Source organism: Aptenodytes patagonicus, chromosome 1, assembly GCF_965638725.1.
Source record: "Aptenodytes patagonicus chromosome 1, bAptPat1.pri.cur, whole genome shotgun sequence".
Classification (NCBI taxonomy): domain Eukaryota; kingdom Metazoa; phylum Chordata; class Aves; order Sphenisciformes; family Spheniscidae; genus Aptenodytes; species Aptenodytes patagonicus.
This window is the reverse complement of record NC_134949.1, coordinates 196,744,286-196,759,874: the sequence shown is the minus strand read 5'-3', so window position 1 is coordinate 196,759,874 and position 15,589 is coordinate 196,744,286. Positions and strand designations below refer to the sequence as shown.

The following is a 15,589-nucleotide window of genomic DNA, read 5'->3' as shown; positions in this document are numbered from 1 at the left end:
AGCCACTCAAGAATTGTAACTCTCTGGTCTACGTGTTTGTGACTTGATCTTTCCTAAACTGCAAGGCATCTGCAGCTGCAAGAACCATTCAGTGCTTTTAGCAAGTGTTTGGAGTGAGGTGTGGAGCAGTGACAGGATTCCCAGGCAACAAAGATGTAAATATCATGTACAATAGTTTTGTTTGCAGGGTTTGGTTGCTTGGAAACTTTGATTCTTGGAATTTAATGTTTTATTTTTGAAATGAACAGCTTGCAAGGACTACTGGAAGACAGCGAATTGACCGTCACAACTTACTAAACCTTGAGAGAGGCCAACGAATATCCCCAAAGTATGGCACACATTACGTTTGTTTCCCGGAAATGTCAGCTAAACGTTTTCATTCTACATATTACTGTTCATAGGACCACTGCAAAAAGAGGTTAGATGTGCTTCAAGCAATATATTTCAGTATCGTACGCTCTTAAAGAAGGGCACTTCAGAGAACTCAAGCTTACAGTTCACTTTAAATCACTGTTGTCCTACAGCCAAGTCAATACACTCAGAAAATGCAATTAATTCCTGAAACAAGGTACACGAAAATACAGTAACAGTAGAAGAGCCTATGTATGTTCCAATGCTAAAGCACTTCCAAACACCAACAACATCCATACTCCTGTCACATTACGCACCCTGTTGCAAGGAATCATCCCATCATTTTTCCTGGCTTTTGGAATTATGATCTGAAGAGACAGAGAGGGACAGAAGAGAAACCGCTCTACCTGCCACCACCTTTGCAGGGCTAGAGTGCAAGCTGCCTTCCTGTGGCTGACCCGTGCGTGCCTTTCACCGCACTAAACTGTCTACATTAAGGCTTTTTCAGAAAGTGTGGCTTCAGAGGAACATGGGTCTAACAAGACAGCTCAGTTTTACCCCCAACAATTTGATGTTGGAAAAGTAAACTGCAAAGTATGTACTATCTGCAAAGTACGTACTATCTTGCAGCTTGTTCTTATCAACCTCAACTGATTTCTCTTTACCCCTAGAATTTATGCTTGCCCTGAAGATGTATTTTTGTATAGAACATGTAAACAATAACCAATATCTACAGTAATCTGAATGCACAGGATAATTACAACATTTGGTTATACAAAAAAATACATCTATCTATTTCAGTGAGAAGGAACGTCCTCAGGTAGAAAGTGGTTCCAGAACGTGAATGACGCACTCTGTATTTTGCAGTGGAAGGGCAGTCCTCAACAAGCCTCTCAGTACAGCGCTCTTCTCAATCACAACTGTTCTTCTTCTTCCCAAACCACCTCCCAGTTAGAAAAAAAATTTTTTTTTTACCTATGACCTTTTAGGAAGTGACACTTTTTATCTTATTCTACAATACATTAACATTAAACTAAGTACACAGTTTGGCCCTATATTTTGGTAAGAAAAATGATTTACAGTGAATAATATGCCCATAATCACCACTGAAAGAAGAATCCAGAAACAATGTGTTTTTCAAAGCTCCATTTCATCTTCCAGTTTATCAGTGCTCAAACTACGTGAACAGTATGAATGTTTTGGAAACATTTTGAATCTTTGAATGTTTCCACTGGAAGTCTTAAAAAACAAATTAATTAATTTTAAGAAGTTCTATGTGTTCTTCACCAGATCTCTCTTAGCTCTTGTATTTCAGCAGAGACTTCACAACAGTTTATATTTGCACACAAACTGTGCAACATTATCCAGTACAACCAACGTATAGTTTTTACACTTTTCTCTTAGAAGTGAAGCTCCATCTGTCATCTGTTCCCAGTAAAAGACTGCATGATCTGCTATCTCCACTGTATCTGCCAAATAGGACAAGCTAATTGTAAAGAATTGAGATTTCCAGCACTGGAGATTGTCAACAACTGACTCCACAAAGGACATTCTGGTGACAGCGAGAATAAGCAAGCAAATAAGAGAGGTCACTATAAATCTGCGCGAAAAGACTGAGGGAATCTTGAATTTAAGAGTGTTGTTTTCCTGAGGCAAGGAAAGTTTGTCCACATCAACTAGTTTTATTCCATTCCACTGGCTGGTATCAAAGCTCTTCATTGTAGGGCTGATGTCCACACTGGAACAAGGTAAAGGGGTTTCTTTGAGCACCTTGATTTTTTCCCTGAACTCCTGCATCTGTTGCAGAAATATAATGGGTTCAGACACATCTTTGAAGGCCTCTGCGATGTTAAAAGCCATCCGTTGCTCTTGCAGAATTGTGTTCAGTTTATTGATTTCCGGATCGTAAGCCTGCATCACTGCAAGCTTCATGGTCTCAAAGTCAGAGAGAATCTCATTTCGTTTCTGCTCCAGCGTGTGCTGCAGCTTCTCAAAGAACTCCTTCACTTTGTCAGAATCTTTGGTCAGCATCTGCAGAGCTTTCCTCTTACTGGTTTCTAAGGTATCCAGCCGCGAGAGGGCATCTCCACAACGCCAAGTTTCAAAGCCCTGAAACAGGGTTTCAAAAGCCCGCTTCTCCTGGGAATAAGCTTCTTCAATAGAACAGAACACGTGCTTTGTATGGTCACCACGGGTGGCACAAACCCCACAGATGAGCTGCATGTCTGTCCGGCAAAAAATGTTAAGGGGTTGCCCACTGTGCACTTTGCACACAGGCATTTTTGGAGTTACTTTGATTTTGTTATACTTCTCCACAATACCTTTCAGGGAATAGTTGACTTGCAAGCTGTTGACTCCAGTAACGGGAGTTTCCTTCCTGCATGTGGGGCATTTGAAAGGGGACGGCCTCCAAAGCACATTCCGCACATTTCCCTCAAGAATTCCTTCCAGACACTTTCTGCAGAAATTGTGTGAACAGGGCAGGACACGAGGATCATCAAACAGGCTACAGCAAATGGGACAGGTGAGATCTTCCTCCAGGAGCTCCATCATATCCTAGGAAAGAGAAGAAAGATGGTAACAGAACTTATAAAATTTATTTCTCCTCCAGGGAAACCATGCAAAAACCAATCTCCATCCAAGACACGGCTCAGTGAGAAAAGGATCCACTTTTTTCTCGAGTATCCTTTAAGACAGAGCCTCCACTGGGTTCTTGCAACCAGTCTGGTTAGCTGTGGTATCTGGCCACCAGATGGCAGGCACAAGAATGGCTCCGTGTTGAGGCAGAACCATTTTTGGATTCTCAGCTAGAAATGCAGGAAAAGAAGGCTTGCCAAACCCAGCAAGGACTTTGAATGAAAATAACTCATGTATTCATAATAACAGTTCAAGACTTACATCCTTCTTCACTGATGCAGTACCCAGAAACTGGATTTTCACAAAAGATACCCAGCCAATAAGCCCTGCTAAGATGCGACTACTCTCTCCTTGCTCAACTCATCCAAAGCTTACAGTTTCAAACCCCATGCACCGCTACTGTAAGAAGGCAATATTAAAGGTGACTGAAAAAGCCCAGCTTCAGAATTTCTTCAGCTACAGAATATGTGATGTGGCTTTTTGTTCTACCTGCAAAGACAAAGGGAGTCACCACTCACTTAAAAAGTTAGCTTTTCTCTTGCTCCTGCAATATTTGTAAATAACCAAGTGAATGTGTTACCGTTGAGCTACTCCGCACAAAGTTAAAATACTTCAAAGAACAACTGCCCATAATCCTTGATAATTCGTCATGAAAAAAAACTGTTAACCATTTCCACTCATCCACAATCTCCATTTCCAATTCCATGCTCACAGCATTCATGCCTCAGCAATCTCTTTTTGTGGACAGGACCTACAGGAAGAGGATTTATCATGTACTCCTTTGTACTGGAAAGTCTCAGTGAAGGGACCCAGCGCAGTACCATCCCAGTGCCTCTAACCAAAGCCGAGTTCTCAGATGCAGACACCTTATAATTTACAGCATGATCTAAGAAAACAAATAGCTAATGAAGACCAAAATGGGTGATGGTTTGTATTAGCCAAAACTCTGAAACACTTAGTTTTGAGCTATAATTAGAAAGATGCTTCCCTTGTATAAATTCCTGCTGTATTATACAATATGTATTCATACATACATGTAATAAAGTTCCTTTTGTAAATTAAAAGTTGTATCACAAAAAAGAGCACCAAGGTAGTCCTGTGACAGTAAGGCATATGAATGACCTCTTTTAATTAGTTTTCATGTTATTACTAAAGTTCCTGTCCCCTCAAAGAGAGGTAAAGTGGCAAACATGGGAGCCAAGAGGAGAGCTGCAAGGGAAGATCCATGCTGCACAAGACAAGAAGAGCACTAAAATCAACACCAAAGCAAAGATAACTACAGGGAACAAAGGCAAGGTCAATTCTGAGTTTCTTTCACAAGAGGACAGATACAGTCCCAGCAAGACTTCACACAGTAAAAGAGCCATTCTTGAGAGGTATAAGGAAACCTCCCATGCTTCGCCAGTGACGAGGAGGAGGGGTATTCCCCGTGCTTGTTTGGATAAGGAGAGTCTGAAAAAGTTGCCAGCTTTTCTACTCATCCCCAGGACTAAGGTCATCAGGCAGAAGGCGGCCACCATTACAGCTAGGGACAAAGCCCCAGAGAAAAGGTCTAATGACTCCATTTACCACCTAAGGTTTCCTATAAGACCGCAGATCCCATTCAGAAACTTCATTTTCGGTGACAAGAAAGTAATTTTGAAGTGCCTCTCAATGCTAGAACAAGGTTTCTCTTCCGTCCTCTTCCTACTGCTAAAAAGAATCAGATGACGGGAAGAGGATGATTTTGCCCCCATACTCTTGAGTCTTCCTCTTTGTGAATAGTTCCCTCTTTCCAACTTGCACTCACAGCTTTTAGCCATAATAGCAGCACAAAGATCAGTTTTGCTCATGTTAAGAGGATAATAACTACAAAACTAAAATGACAGTTCTCCATCTTTTAGTAAATGGGAATTCACAGTGCAGAAAATATTTGCTCTGGTCCGTCTCCTTTACCAGGAGGATTTTACTTCTTAGTTAGGGAGCTGGAAAAGCAGCTTTGCATGCCTGACAGTGAGGACTGCAAACCGCTGCAGAAAATGCTTACTACAACACGTTCCATCAAAATTGCAGGACAAACATTGAAGGTTTTCATGCTCCTAAAAATACAAAAAACATACACAAAAAGGTTTCATGATCCAAATAAAACTGTCCCGGTGCATTCCAATGCCACTTATCCAATTAAATAATTACGCTTTATAAATATAACTGAATTTCAAAACCATTATATGACATCATTAAAAACCTAGGATTTTAAAAAAAGAAATGGGCAAGTCTACGAGCTTTTTTTTCCCCCTCTTACAACACCAGTAACACCAAACCAAAAATACTGAAAACCTGTATGACTGGTTGGGACAGCTGAGCTTCTGTCTTCTTTAGGACATTAATTTCAGAGGGTAAGTTGCCTGTGGATTGAAACATCCCTTTGTATTTAGCAACTTGGTATTTGTGTGAGCAGCTACAGCAACATTTCAACTTCTCCACTGGGAATTTCTCTGCGTAACTTCTGATCCAGGTTTGGATGGCCCTCGAATTCCCCACTTGTAGCACACGGATCAAAAGGCACAGCAGTTTCTTCCTTCACCTGAGCTACATAAACTCTCTGGGTACAAACTGAGCAGATGTCACCCATCAGAAAGAGCAACTTGCACAGTTTTATCATAAGGATGAAGAATGGCAAAACAAATCAAACCATAAACACAAAAACAACCACAGTAGCTTTTTCCCACGCTCCAGAGAGAAATTAATCTAGCATGCTTCTCAGCACAAAAGTTGGGTTTATCAGCCAGCAGCAGGCTGAAAGCAAAACCAAAACTTCACCAAGCTTCAAACAAAACAAAAAAGATAGCTCTTGAATTACAAGTTTCCTGCAATGGCGTGTATTTTATTCTAAATAAAACTTGACCGAGTCAGGCTGCATTTCCACAAGCAGTTGAGCTAGTCAGGAGAGGTCTCGTCTCCCTTCCTTCGCAAGGGCCCCAGTCCTTGTCAGGACCTCCTACGAGCAATTTCAGCAGCCTTCTGTCAGACTGGCGTGTTGAATCAGCCCAAAAAAGGGTCCCGCGCAGATAAGGCAGGAGGAAGGGAGATGGGAGCTCCTCCTTCCAGCAGCAACTGTCTTTACTCAGCTCACCCCATCGAGAGGAACCGCAACCTAATGGAGGGTCAGTGTAGACATTTTAACATGGAACGATTGACCTCCAGGTGCAGTAGGTATCCAGGCGACCAAAAAGAGCTGAGGAAAGTGGCCATGCTTTAAACCTGTTATTTCATGGCCAAAGTTTTTTCTAGGAGTACGAGGTAGATCCAACATGTTACGCCTTCAGAAAGCTAGAAAGGCCTGGAGAAATAAACAGTTCTGGTTCAGTGCTGTTACAGCCCCAAGAACACCGTTTCATCGACACGGTTTGACAATCCACCGAGCGCAGGATGCAGGAGCAATGCCAACACACCCTTCTGCGCTCACCTCCTTGTCCCTCTGTCCAGGCAGGAGTTCCCTCACTGCTTCTGGTTACAACCCCACTCCTGCCAAGGAGGGATCCCCGACATCCGCCTAAACGATGGCATTCCTGCCAGGCCCGGCCATACTCCCCAGCCGCCGGCCATGGCCTCCCCGGGGGTCACAGCCGCTCCGTCGGGCACCGCTGCTCGGGGGAGGACGGCCCTCGGAGTCACCCTGAGCCCCGCAAAGAATAAACCGGCAGCGGAGCTTACGCGGGAGGAGAGCTGCCACCGAAACCAAGGGCAACGGCCCCGGCCGCAGCGTCCCCCCGGGCGGCCGGGAGCAGCCCGTCGCGCCGCCGCCTCACAATGCCGCGGCCTTCACTAGCCCAGCCGGGCCTGCCCTTCCTGCGCCGGCGCCCCTGGCGCGGCCCGCGCCGCCACCGGCCTCCGCTACTCACCATCCCGGGCCGGGGCTCGCGGAGAGGCCGAGGGAAGGCGGAGGGAGCGGGCTGCCTCGGCCGCCCACACCGCGCGGCGCCGCGACCGGCCCCAGCCGCCGACCCCCTCCGGGCCCGAGGCTGCCGGCCGCCGCTCCCGCCCCCCCGGCGCCCCCCTCTCACCTCGGCGAGCCGCGGCGGCGCGGTCAGCGGCAGCGGGCGATGCCGAGGGCCGCCATCCGCCGGCCGCCCCGCCGCACGCCCCTCCTCGCCGCGCCCCGCCGCCGCCGCTCGGCCCAGGAGGGGTGGGCAGGCCCCGGCCCCGGCCCCGGCCCCGGCCACGGCCCGCAGAAGCGATCGGCCGGGAGCTGCTGCCCGCCGGCCCGGACGGGGTGCGCCCACCCACCTTGGCCGGCAGCCGCCGATCCGGCCCCGGGCCAGGAGCTGCTGCGGCTCTTTCTCCTCCGCTTGCCTGCGAGCGGCAAGGAAAGCCCCCGAGGCTGCCAGGAGAGAGGAACGGGCGGCCTCGCAGCCAGGCGGTGGATGCCGCCTGTCTAAGCCGGCGACCGAGGTCTGCAGCCCAAAGCAGGCTGCCTGGTCCTCCGCTGAGATATTTATGGGTTTCTGTTGTTTATTAACTCTGCTAAATTAGACTTCAGACTGCAGCTCACAGGCGTGTGTTGCGCAGCGTAACAAGGAGTGCTGCTGGGTGGCAATCCCGCTAAGCATCTTCCACCTCCTGAAAGCACTTACTAAAAAAAAATAACATCATTTTAGCCAGATATCCTTATGTGCTTCGTAAAACGATGGAGACGCATTCCTAGTTGGCTTTAACACACTGGCTGTACCATTTCCTACTGGTGAATCTGCTGGAGAGTAATGCGGCCTGTCAAACCTATGCAGGTCTCCTGCAATAACACCGACTAGTCCCAGGGGGACAGAGCAGGAGGGATCCTGCGTCCACCTGGGAGGACCCTCTAGTTACAGGACTATGAAACTGCGGCTGCAAGTGCTGAGGCTGCAAAGAAACTTTGTGATTTTTATCTTTTTTTGCAGTCCTCCTGTTAGTTCTCAGTCAACATAACAGGTCTCACATCAAAGCCAAACTGAACTTATTTTCGAGTTAGACTTTGTGAAACACTACATCAAAAGCTGTTCCAAAATGCACATACTCTGCCTCCTGCATCCCTGCCACTCCCCTGCTCTTCACTCACCCACTGCAGTCACGTCACTCATCAGCACAGGGGAGACTATTCACGTTCAGGACTACCCACACAAGTAATGTCACAGGCTAGACTGTATTTCTATCAAATGAAACTCCCTCACGCATCCGATGTCTTTCTTCCGATTGTTTAGGAATCTGGATTTTAAAAGCCATTCAATAACACGACGAGGCTGCGGTTCCCCAATTTACTGCAGCCAGAAGAGGAAGAGCTCTCCTCTTCCTCGCCTTCCCTCCTGCTGCGTCCACCGGAGCTGGCCTGCCCTCTCAGCTGGACTCAGCTGGAACAGTTTGATCAAGGACAAGTATTTTCGAAAATCCCCTTCAGAGTGCTCACGCACTTGGGCATTTCACCCACTGTCTACTGGGGAATGGCCCCAGGAGGTAGAGCTGCTGCACAAAAGCAACCAAGACCTTCAGGTGCACTTCAATGTCCTGCTTGTTTCTTCTTAATTGTCCGGCATCTTCTTTGCCATTTATTAAAAACTAGTAATTCCAGGTAGTTTCTGAAAAGTGATAGCTTAATCCATTCCTCAGCTACCCAAATTGCGTTCAAGTGATACCCCAGTGCTTGCGCATTTACGTTTTCCAAGTACCCCTTGTCTACACTTTCCCAACAGCCATTTTTATATCAAGAATTTCCTGATTCAAATAATCTTCTCTGTAATTTTATGGTTAAAGATATTAACAGCAACATGGCATTTTAGATTCCTCACTCATCATTAAGTTCATATATTTCTCGTATAACTTTTTTCCTGATGTATTTTTAGAGTACATTTTATTCTCCATTAATTCTTTGGGCTGGTCCTACTCTGTCTCCTTATAAATGAAGGAGCAGCTGTATGGGCATAAGAGCGGACACCTGCCTGCCCGGGATACCTCCTCTTCATTAGGGCCATCTGAAAATGTTCTTGTCCCTCCTTGCCTGGGCTTTCTTCTGTCAAAAATGAAAGCTTAAACTTCTGAGCAAACACAGCACGGGATTTCTGTGCTTGGTGCATAGAGACAGTGCCCAGCCAGCACCGAACTTGAGCGTACCATGGCTGTCCCGAGCGTGATCAAATATAATTTGGGCATTTTACTACTACTATCTGACTGACAGAGTTGCACACAACCAACTGTTTTGCACACATGTAAGTCCATCTTTCTACACTCTTTTTAACTCTTTGTTGTTTATAGAGGTTTTCCAGTAGCAGTTTGCTTACGAGCTTGCATTCCCACATCTGAAAGCACCGAGTGTCTTCCCGAAGCAGCATCAGAGGCCATTTGTTGAAGCTTCAGAGAGAAGTTCTGGATGATGGAAAAGAGCATTAGTATATCTGCGGCAATATTTCCCTATCTAATATGGAAACAAACCCAAGGGAAATCGAGGCTCAAAGGAGAGGCCCGGCTTGAAGGGAAATGTTAGGGTAAATGTCACTTACCCGTGGGAGGGTTGAAAATACAGGGGTAGGAGTTTGCAAGGAATTATAAAATAGTGACAACTTCCAGCTTTATGAGACAAACACCATGTTTGTTGTAAGACAAAGGATAGCGCCTATTATCTTTAAACTACAGAGAGAACCCAGATCGTGGCTCTTCTACTAAGCATTATGACAGGAGATTTCTGAGACTGAAGCTGTATGCTGTGGTTCAGTCAGCGACCTCAGAGTTGACTGCTACTGCCCTCCTCGCCTGTACCAGCTCTGCCAGCCTTGGCAGACGCTCTACCGAGCTGATTCAACCCGCTAAGCCAGCAGAACGCTATTCCCTTTTCTTTGACGGAGTGAGTTTTCTGCTGATTCAATGAGTTAAACCGGTTCAGTGCAAGATTAGACAATCACCAGGTCTAACGTCAGAGGAGTGAGGAAAAGAGGAACAAGATTTTTCCCTTTCTGTGGAAGCAAGCCATTAATGTGACTCAAGCTGTAACAGGTAATTTTACCCTGAGAGGTAGATTCACGGGTGGTTAAGCCAAGCCGAGACTGTGCTACTGGCAGAAGAGATAATTCCATGCTTTTCCCTTCCCTTAGTCATGCTTTCCTGATGCCTCCTCTCCGCTGGCTCCGACATTCATGCGGCCACATGTTAGGCTAGATCCGCTTGCCAACAGAGCTGAAAGCTAATCCAGTTTTAAAAAAAAAAAGTTTTCAGCAGGATCAATTTTGGCAGCCAGCTGATGCCACAGCCGAACAAACACCAATGCCAGGATGAGCCAGCGAGAGGGCCAGTTTCGGCGGCAGCCTGCATGCACGTCAGCATAAACCAGAAGTGCCCCCGCAGGCCAAAATTTCACAAATGCTTCCAGCCAGCTATTGCCGGCGCTGCTGCCAAAAGAAACACAGCCTTGCCCTTCGGCCACACCAGCTGCTCCTTCCGGGCCCCAGGCACCCCCTGTGCTGTGCTGGAGAAGATGTCTAACACAAGACTGATTGATAAATGTAGCTGGAGTTAAAAGCAGCTTCCCCGCCCCCCCCCCAGGTTTGTATTCCCCATCAGTAACGCCTCTCTGAAGCCATGCTACCAAAGACCTGTCAGGTTGTAATTGTCTCCTAGGGTGAAACACCAAGGAAAAGAGGTGAGTTGAGGACATTTTCCAGTCTTATCCTTGGCTGCAAGTCTGCCTTTTACTTCCCACTGAAGGAGGTTAAGGCTTCACGTCCCGTTGCAGAAGTGTCAGAGCACACACAGAGCACACTCCGGCGTCGGGACAGTGACTTCTTGAAGCACGCTGCTTAATTCAGCTGTGCCGGTGTGAGCATACCCTCAAATGGAGAGAGACAATCTGAGATGTACAATGTTGTTGCTGTGGGGACCTAAATACGGAAATAAATCTGCAAGAGCTTTGATGCCAATAGCCGCTCGGTAAGAAGACGCTGTAAGATAACACAAATAAAGAAACTGTTCAAAACAGCTCTGTGTGTCAAACACCTTACTCATGTATAAACATTTCACAACTATATCGTATCTGACTACATTTCTTTTCAACAGATACATCTGGACTATATTAACACTCCAAACGAGGGATCAGAGAAAGCAGTTTCTTGTTACTGTTCCATGAAGGCTACTTTTAATATGCATTGTAGAAATACCAGGCATTAAAAATCCACGAAGGATCGTCAGCGATTGAAATGATCAACTGCTGTTTTGAGGTCTGAATTTCAGAGACTGCCTTGATATCTGCAGGGTCTCCGATGACTATTTTAGCAGTACTGAAAAGCTCTGTCATTTTACATACAGAACCTTGACCCACACAGTTAACCAATATTCAGCACTTTACCAGATTTTCCTGCGAGGTGGGGGGAAATTGATGATGAATTCAGTTATCTCCTTAGCGTAATCCCATTTATTTAAAAAGAATGTACAGCCACGTCCCATTTCCTTGCACGCAGAGGAAGCAAATGGGAGGGAGCACTGTGCGGCAGTCCAAGTTTGCCGCTCTAGCCAGGATGCCTGCCCAGAAGAAGCTGTCCCTTGGCTTTTTCTCAGGGCCATGCACCACTGCTTCTCCCACTGTCTGCTGGCTCTCGCGTGGTGTTTCCGGTCCCGGACATGCACACAGGCAAACACAGCTGCAACCAATCTGTGCTCTTGCTGCCGCGTTCGCAAGCAGTCCCTAGAGAAATCTCTCTGACTTTCCCCAAATTACTGCTTGCTCATACGAGTTAGCTCATCTTAGCGCTTGGCCATGTAGCCCTGTGCCGTGGGCAGTGGTTTCTAGTTTTTAGCTATCTTACGCCATAAAAGAACTTAATTGCTCCTTCTTGAACAAAGCATGGCCAGCGTGCCTGTCAGTTTTAATGAGGTTTGTGATTGCCTATAGATCAAAGCTCTGCTCTGGTGGGTTTTGCTTATATTGCATAAAGAGGAAAGGAGAAATTACCTCCAAAGTAAATAGAACAACGAGGAACAAAATTAATTTTCATATACAATTTCTTCTATGACTTGGCAAGCATCAGATTAACTGTATAAAACAGAAGACATCCTACAGAATGTTAATCCTCACAAGAACACATTATAATGAAGATTTCAAAAGTACAAGCACAACCTGTTTTTCATCTGAGACCTTGTCTGTATCATCTTCCAAACCACAGGCCTGACCCTGGGAGTGGAAGGACTGCTTTCAATAAACAAACCTTGACTTTCCAGTCATGCACCACCATTTACTTCTGTGCAAGTTGCATGGAGACGTTACTAAATCCATTCCAGCATATTTAATAACTACTTTTTTCATTGGTTTTCACAGGTGTAAATGCCTCCACAAAACTCGTGGCAGTGGAGAAGCAAGTCCCAGCGGTTTTTACTAGCAGGGTGAAGAGGAATTATTTTTCTGAGAACTGATTAGTCATGTTGTATTACATGCTGTAACAACGGGAGAGATTTCCCCTCTCTCCCGCGAATTTGGCATTATCAGGGAACCTTTCTGAAACATACTCGTCCGCAGCCAGTAGATCTACTTTGCAGGACTAATGAGAGACAGTTGTATTTTGTGAATGAAGCTCTGAGCTAGAGAACAAAACGAGTCAATGACCATCGTTTTCCTTCAGCAGGACCTCCAAATAAGCCTGCATTTATGAAATGGATGGGACTGGTCTTTTTCCTGTTCTTCTAACATGGTTCCCAGACAAAATGTCTCTGCTGCTACTGTTCAAGGAAATAAAGTTGAAACCCTGTGAGCAACAAACATGTTTAGGCATGCTGAGCATAATTTTGCTTCCAGTGTGGGAGGGTCCTAAATACTTGGCCTCCCCAGTGAAAGAAATGCACATTCAAGAAAGGCAGAAGCTGAATTAACCCTTCATTACCAAGCACAATTATACTTCTAAATATTGGAGCCCAGATCTTCATTTCCTCGGGGCAGTTCTTTGTGCATTGTAAAAATTTTGGTGTTCAAATATGCTCTAAACAGGCTAACAAGCACATTTACAAACATGGTACTATCCTGCTGGAATCGCTCACCTCATCCCCCAAGAGAGGCATACAAATAAGCCGTGTTTCTTACCAGCTGACTGGCTGACTTTTGCCTTACTTCCACCAGACCAACGCTGTTATCTGCTTGATTTTGTCTGGCGCTGGAGCCTTCACTCAAGGCACGCGTCCATCTTTGCCGCTGCTCCTGCACAACCCATTGTGACACCAAGCTGTCACCAGCTGCTGTCAGGGTGCTCAGCAGCCGGGCTATGCACCTGGAGGGAGACAGTATGGGCGCAGGGATGAGAGCTGCGCTGACCTTGGTGCCTCGAGGCTTCCTGCCCACCGAGCACATAGGCACTGGAGTCTATGTGCTCCAAAGCAGCACCGGCAACTTTTCCGAGGTGTGGCATGCACTTTACCCCACAAGTGCTGCAGTCTGCTGCCCTGTAAAACCAGCCTCTCAAGTTAAGAAAGCAGCGGAGCAGGAAACTGGCAGCAAGGCACAGCCAGCTACTGCTCCCCAAAGCCCCATCCCCTTGAGTCCAACTGATTTGGCAATGCTGACTTCGTGTGGCGAGATACATTTGTTTTCCCAGTGCTCATTTTGGGGAAGAAAGGACTTACTGGGGCACAGAAAAAAAATGGGATGGGGAGTCACTTGGAGGTTGAGTCTCTCTTTTTTTTTTTTTTTAATATATTAACATTTGTCATTTAGCATTTACTGTAACAAACCCACAGTGTGTGACAGACAATAAAAATCCCAGAGTGACTTAAATGGGACTAATTATGTGAACAACAAGCTACCAATGAGAATCATGATGCCCTCCATACAAAATAAATAAACATCAATTTCCACCTAATATGTACTTCTTAGAAGTTCAAGGCTAATCCCATTTGGCATATTTTAAGGAAGTAAGCTCTTGACCCCAAATGTTTATGGGCTGTAACAGTAAGTCCAATAAAAGAAAGGAAGCATATTTTAAAGCTGCTTTTAAAATCAGATTGGTTTTAGGCACAATTTTGAAAAAGACGGCGTTTCACCTCATGTTTCAAGTAAAGGGGTAAGTGTGACTGATACAGCCCATCCAGACCAGTAAGATATTTCTTGCTATGAAGATTTCTTTTAAGAAGGGTTTTGGAATATCCGCTTAACACCCCACCCCCCCCGGCAGATAACGTACCACATGGGTTACATTAGTTGCATCGTATTATATACTATAATAAAATGCTAAGGGGGTTTTCTAGGTGAAATGGGGCAAAATAAGACACCAGCTGAAAATCATGAGAAATACCAATTTCATCCCAAATTGATTTGGAGATAACTAAGCCTTTAAATAGATGTATTTAAATGATCTGCTGTCTGCAAAACATTCTAGATCAGCAGTTCACGGCACAACATTTATTGGATATTTTTCTGTAGATAAATAAAAATGTGAAGTAGGTACAGGTGGGCTTCTATAGCCATGTTACCACTATTTACTATATTTGTTGGAGCCCAGTTTATGGCCCCTGTTCTGGATGCTGTGTGCTGTCAGGACAGCTCTAGGGCTTTTGCTAAAGAAACACTTGTGTAACCCGAAGGCCACAAGTCAAGCTACAGTTTTTTAAATTACGTGGCATTCTGCCTCTATGAAAGGGACACAAAGCTGGTCCCAAAGTGTGCTTTGCAAAAAAATAAGTGCAATGATAGCATGCTGGCTTTTCACTGTAGCAGTCTTTGCAGTTGAGTTCAACTGGTCTGGAGTAAATCAGGAAAAACGCTCTACCAAAGCTTTTGAACAGATGAGAAAGTACTCTGGAAGCAAACGGGACCCAAAAAGTTCAGAGTTAAGACTCACTAGCTGGACAGGTCTGGAAGATGAGGAGAAAGGGCAACCCATAGGGAGCGAACACCATGGCGGCAGGCAGAGGGACCCTGGGCGGGAGAGGCACTCGGCCCCCGCTTGGGCCCTGCAGCGCAAACCTTTCGCTTCAAGGAGTCCTGGTTTTTTTGACTTTTCCAAGAAAGAATTAAAAAAAAGAAGGGAGGGGGGAGAGAAGATAAATGTGGTTCTTGTTACTTGGAGCCAGAAATAACTAACCAGTAAATTTCCACGAAGGAGTCCCTTCCCACACGGCCCAGCACTGTGAAGTTCGTTGATGATACCTACCATCTGCCCATCATGATCGGTGTCCTCTTTTTTTTATCTATCTATAGACAGGCAGATAGATAAATTGTCCTTTAGGTGGCCGTGTGCTGAGGCTGCCGGCGGCCGGCCGAGCGCAGTGCCGCCTCAAGCCACCGCCTCATTCAGACACAGTTCCTCAGCTGCGGAGGAGAGGGAGCAGGGTTCCGGCTGCATTCATTTTAATTTAAGTTCTCGCTTCCTGAGGAAAGATGGGGGTTTAATGGGATTTTTTTAGGCCGTACTCGATTGCACGAGACCCCCGGGCCGAGCTGCGCCCGGGAGGGCGCTGCCCGCCATGTCCCGCCGCCTCCCGCCATGTCGCGCCGGGGCGGGCAGCGGGGAAGGGACTCCCGCCCGCTCCGCCGCGCGGCGCCTCCTCCCGCCCGCCAGGGGGCGCTGCCGCCGCCCTCCCTCCCTGCCTGCCCCGCTGGCCGCCGTTGCGTCTGCGCGGCGCGGCG

At 46.4% G+C, this 15,589-nt stretch overlaps 1 protein-coding gene across 5 annotated transcripts; it reads right to left on the bottom strand.

Annotated features, from left to right (window-relative positions):
* Positions 1-1,674: 1,674 nt before the first annotated feature.
* TRIM13 (tripartite motif containing 13) lies at positions 1,675-13,225 on the bottom strand. Of its 5 annotated transcripts, none has more exons than XM_076364012.1 (2): positions 13,052-13,225; positions 1,675-2,907 (listed from the first exon to the last, which is right to left on the bottom strand). In XM_076364012.1, the coding sequence occupies exon 2, from the start codon at positions 2,902-2,904 to the stop codon at positions 1,675-1,677; it is 1,230 nt and encodes a 409-aa protein (XP_076220127.1). In that variant the 5' UTR covers positions 2,905-2,907; positions 13,052-13,225. The 5 variants fall into 5 exon arrangements, with proteins under 5 accessions (XP_076220127.1, XP_076220116.1, XP_076220121.1 ...); XM_076364001.1 differs by lacking the exon at positions 13,052-13,225 and adding an exon at positions 7,255-7,378; XM_076364006.1 differs by lacking the exon at positions 13,052-13,225 and adding an exon at positions 7,032-7,079.
* Between the last annotated feature and the right edge of the window lie 2,364 nt (positions 13,226-15,589).